Source organism: Phyllostomus discolor, chromosome 4 (assembly GCF_004126475.2).
Source record: "Phyllostomus discolor isolate MPI-MPIP mPhyDis1 chromosome 4, mPhyDis1.pri.v3, whole genome shotgun sequence".
Classification (NCBI taxonomy): domain Eukaryota; kingdom Metazoa; phylum Chordata; class Mammalia; order Chiroptera; family Phyllostomidae; genus Phyllostomus; species Phyllostomus discolor.
The window spans coordinates 20855959-20861177 of record NC_040906.2 but is presented as its reverse complement, the minus strand read 5'-3'; the positions used below and the strand labels follow the sequence as shown (position 1 = coordinate 20861177).

The 5219-nt window shown below is 36.5% G+C and overlaps 1 protein-coding gene across 1 annotated transcript; it reads right to left on the bottom strand.

Annotated features, from left to right (window-relative positions):
- Positions 1-2487: 2487 nt before the first annotated feature.
- On the bottom strand, positions 2488-4628 carry LOC118499859 (thymosin beta-15A-like). Its single transcript, XM_036022551.1, has one exon. The coding sequence runs from the start codon at positions 3583-3585 to the stop codon at positions 3448-3450; it is 138 nt and encodes a 45-aa protein (XP_035878444.1). The 5' UTR covers positions 3586-4628; the 3' UTR covers positions 2488-3447.
- Positions 4629-5219: the final 591 nt, after the last annotated feature.

Genomic DNA, 5219 nt, shown 5'->3' with positions numbered 1-5219 from the left:
GACTTTGGGAAATAGCTCAAACAAATGATGACACAGTGGCGGTTGTTTCTGTTATGAGTAACAAACTGTCTCTCACTCACTCAGAGCTTCTCATGTCTTCTGTCAAATCCATGATAATGTGACAGGTTAATTTGCTACCCTGCAAAAGAATGTGAAATACAGATCCTATATGGTTTCTAACACTCATTTTCCCAGTTCTGCCCACCGCCTAGTGTCCTGTGGCAAATCATTTGGTGGCCGAGCTATGGCAGCCACGAAATGACCGTGAAGGTACATGTGTGAGCACAGCAGTCAGAACTGTGCATGGCAGAGCAAAAATATGTGGAAAAACTTGGTTACTGAAGATATTCTCAAGTCTATAATAACAACTTTTGGAATTATTCTACTTCTAGATTCAAACATTTCCTCTATTTTTAAAATCACTTGAATCAGGTTGCCTGTTAGCAGTGGCAAGAGAAGTTAATCTAAAGTATCGACAAATGCAAACAGATTGGGAGGCCTGTTTACTGTTATAAATAAAATAACATCCAACAATTATTTAGGACTCACTATAAGCAAGAAGAACAATAAATATTTAGGGTACATCTTAAAATTGAATCTTTGTGCAACAATACTACATAGCTGTTACTAATATATTAAAAACAAATTTCTGAACCTTGAGTGGTTAACTAATAAGCCTAAGATAATTCAGCTAATAAATGACAGAACTGGGATTTAAATTCAGGCCTACATGGCAACAAAGCCTAGGTTCCTACCCTGATAGAGCATGTCCCAAGTAGTGATAATACCCAACATTTGTGTGGCTTCCTTTGGTCCTGATTCTGTACTATACATTTAACAATCGATTCTCCTTACATAAACAAGAGAAGAATTTTGACCAGTTATATAAGTGTCTGTGCAAATGAATGCCAGAAACATTCTGCTTGAAAATGAACTTTTTAATTTGTCCCCAAACAGTAATTTTAAATCAAATATCTGCTTGGGCTTTCAGATCAGAGCTGAAAATTGGATGCTTCCCGGCTGTTGCTGAGAGTGAATTTGCACTGTTTGTTGTGGACTAATTTTGTCAACATATATTATCCTTATAATTGGGAAAGATGTTTTGTTGTACTGACAGCTAAGCAGAAGAGGGATCAGTATACCTCCTATTAATTCCTTATTCAGTAGTCCTTTTTTTGCTTGGAAATTACTCCAACCTTGACTTCAACCTAAAAACACAGGTAGAAACAACCCCCAGGACTGTTGGACATTAAGCTTTATGTTGTCAGGAACCTGGTTTGTCTAGTTCAAATAAATCACTGTCCCCTAGACTAGTGTCTACCTTCAAGTACTTTCATGAGTAGATCAATTAATGAGTAGGATCCAGGGAGACACACACACACACACACACACATTCACTTTGAATCATAATACTCCCTAGAAATATTGTAACAGTGTTCTCTGAGATTCTGAGTAAAAACAAATTTGTGTGAAACAGAACAATTCTTAGAATAGAAGTTGCTTTTTTGAACAATTGTCAGTTGCTTTTGGTTGCTCAATATGATCTGTGGGTTATTTTTCTTTTATAATTTAGGTTTGTGACAGATTAGTAAGCTATCTAGTTTCTTCAGGTGGTCAAAGGGGATAGAAATATTCAGTGAAGATTTTGAAGTGTTGGAACATGAACATAAAATTTGAAATTTAAAAAGATGACTAAAATATCCTGAAGTTTTTTGTTCTGTGGCTGTAGTGCCAGGAATGACATCAGAATATAACCTACTTCTCAACTGTAATATAATTTTTAATATAAAAGTTATTTGTTATCACTCACTACCATGGCCCAGAAGTGAGACATAATCCAAATACATTATCCATTGTAATATAGCTTTGACGTGTATTTCCCTAGTGCAGTTGTTTTCCTGGGAACCTAGTCCTAATTATTTAACACTTTCCGAGTCAATAAATTATTGGAGGGGAGCAAAAGGCCTGTTGGTGGGTGAAATTTCTCGGAGAAATGAGAGTCCTCTCATAAAGTGAGAAGTTACAACTAGGTATTGTTTAATAACAGCAAGTAATATTTTTAAATTACTGTTTAGAAATGTATTGCCTGATATTAAAATGACTTTATATAAATGCTGTGTCCTCAATTTAAAAGGACATTGGTAACCCCCCTAGGACTGAACAGGCCTTTTCTCTACTTAATTAAATTAAGTGCAGTGTACAGTGCCTCTCTGCAAAGATTAATAGAATGCATTACTTGTCAGTTTAAGTGTTGCCTGTGGCGGTATTTTTTTTTTCTAATTTAATTAAAAGCTGTTCTTTTATGAAGAACATGCTTGCAGCATAATTTCTCTTACGTTTACATTTCTAAAGGCTGTTTGGGAGAAAGTGGAGAGTGAAAAGGAAGAGGAAAAAAAAAAGAAGAAGAAAGGAGCAGGGTAGGTACCCAAGAAGAAGTTAACTTTATGCCCTGGTTTTGGGAAACATTTTCATTCAAAAATGAAAATGAGGGGAGATAAACCAGGAGACCAGGGAGGCAACAGCTTTCATTGTTGTGTGTTAGACTGTATCTCTATCTGATGCCCAGTCAGCATGATTGATAAAAATACTGAGCATTTGTTAAACAGGTAATTGCACTACAAACTCTCATGTAGTGAAACGTTTATTGGGCTATTGGGTCCTTGAAGGTGTGTGATTAGCTATGGAGGCTGAGGTAAGTTTTGCAGTCTGTTACTGCATGCAAAGCTCAATACGAGTCAGCAGCGCCATATTGAAAAACCACTTGGTGCTCTGGTACAGGCAAACAAAGTTCGTTTAGTAACATCCTGAAGATAGGGAAGGGCCAAGAAAGCCAACTCAAGAACGTTCTGCCAATATTAATGGTTTCCTAATCAGGATTAAACAACATTCAACCCATTGAACTGTTTCTGTTTTTATCATAAACCTAGAATATCTATTTGTCTTACCAAATATTTATCATCTTAGTATGAGAAGTCTATATTTTCTGAGTTTAATCAAATTGGAGAGAATAAAATATAGTACAGAAAAAGAAACTTTATTTTTTAGTGGTTATATACATGATTTTATTGCTGCATTAAAAATGAAAATAAACTGTGAGAAGTTGCAAAACCATGCCACTTCCTGAAGATTGTAGAGCAAGAGAGGTATCCATTGTAGATGGTTCCAAGTGACTTATTCTGTAGGGAAGGCAAGGCCTACACATGCAAAGGTCATCAGTACCGACATTATCCACAGCACCTGCCAGCTGGAATTTATGCATGCATGGAAGGTTTAAAATCGTAGTTAAGGCAACATCGGTTAACCCTGACTCCTTAGCCAGGAAGTATGAGTGAAAAGACATCAGAGGATGCCCCAAATCTGTATGACACAGAAGTTTACAAAAAAACAAGCCCTGAACCAAGACACCCTGGCAATGCTGGCATTTGCCCTTGGGAGAAGATCCTCATGTTATGATGTTAGAACACACTCTTTGTCTTGCTGCAGAGTTTCCTTTGAGGGGAGAATAGCTTTTTCGTTGGTGTTAGTTTTCATCAGCGCTGACCTGTCAAACTTCTCCACTTCAGACAAGTCTGGCTTATTACTCATCTTGGCTGAAGGCTGGGAGACCTGAGAAAGGTACACTTCTAGGGGCAGGGGTGGGGGAAAGGCAAGAACTCTGCACACTGGCTGAGGTCAGCCTTCCATTGTAGAACCCTGCAGGTTTGAAAAAAGAAGATATCTATAAAAATTAGAAAAGTAGGGGAAATGAATGGCAAATATGAAAAGGTGCTCATTGGGAAGTGCAGATTAGAATAACAATGAAATACTACTATAAACCTATTAGAATCACTGAAATCCAAAACACTGAAAACCACAAATGCTGGCAAGGATGTGGAGCAACAAAAACTCTTATTCATTGCAGGTGGAAATGCAAAATGGTACAGCCATTTGGGAGGTACTCTTTTTTTTTTCTAACAAAACTAAACATACTCTTTCTTGCCATATGATCTATCAATTATGTTCCATGGAATTGACCCAAGGGAGTTGGTTGAAAACTTATGTCTACAAAAAAACCTGCATAAGAATGTTTATAGTAGCTTTTCCCATAGTTTCCAAAACTTGGGAGCAACTAGAATGTTCTTCAGTAGGTAAATAGATAAACTGTGGTACACCCAGACAATGGAATATTATTCGGTGCTAAAAATAAAAGCCATCAAGCTATGGAAAGATGTGGAGAAACTTTAAATACATATTTCTAAGTGAAGAAAGCCGGCCTGAAATGGCTATATACTGCATAATCTCAACAATAGGACATCATGGAAATGCAAAATTATGGATGTAGTAAAAGTACCAGTCATCGCCAGAGGTTGGGAGAGAGACATGAATAGACGGAGCACAGAGGATTTTTAAGGCAGTGGAACTATTCTGTAGTACACTATAATGGTCCATACACATCATTATATATTTGTCAAAATCCATGGAATATACAAAGCCAAGACTTAACTTTAATGGAACTGTGAACTTTGGGTGACAATGATGTGTCAGTGGAGGTTAGCTGGCTGTCACAAACGTACCGCCCCTGCAGAATATTGACAGTGAGGGAAACTGTGCACGAGGAGGGCACGTGGCAAATCTCTGCAACCTTGTGCTCGGGGAACCTGAAACTGCTCTAAAAACAAAGCCCGCCAAAAAATCAATATAACACACCATATCAACAGGATAAAGAAGAAAAAAATGACTTATCAGTTGATGCAGAAAAAGCATTTAGCGAAGTCCAACACCCAATAAGGATGAAAAACTCTCAGGTATTGTGAGTAATTACTTTAACTTGAAAAGTAAACCTGGAAAAAAAGAAAACCCCAACAGCTAACATCATGTGTATTGATAAGAAACTCAACATTTTCCCTCTAAGACTAGGAATACAGCAAGAATATTTTCTCTCACCATTCTATTTAACATTGTACAGGAAATCTTAGGTAGTCAATTAAAAAAAAAGGAATTGCAATGCACACAGATTGGGAACAAAACTCTATTTGTAGAAGACATGGTTGTCTATATAAAAAAATTCCAAAGAATAAATTAAAATAACTCCTGGAAATAACTATAATAAGTATAGCAAGGTTATAGATATAAAATGAATATTCAAAAATCAATTGCTTTTCTATATACCAATAATAAACAATTGGACTTGGTAACTTAAAAATGGTATATATTTATAAATGGTATATTGTAAATGGTAA

Excerpts from the sequence above, each read along its gene's own strand:
- LOC118499859 (XM_036022551.1), bottom strand. The coding sequence starts at position 3,585 with ATGAGTAATAAGCCAGACTTGTCTGAAGTGGAGAAGTTTGACAGGTCA.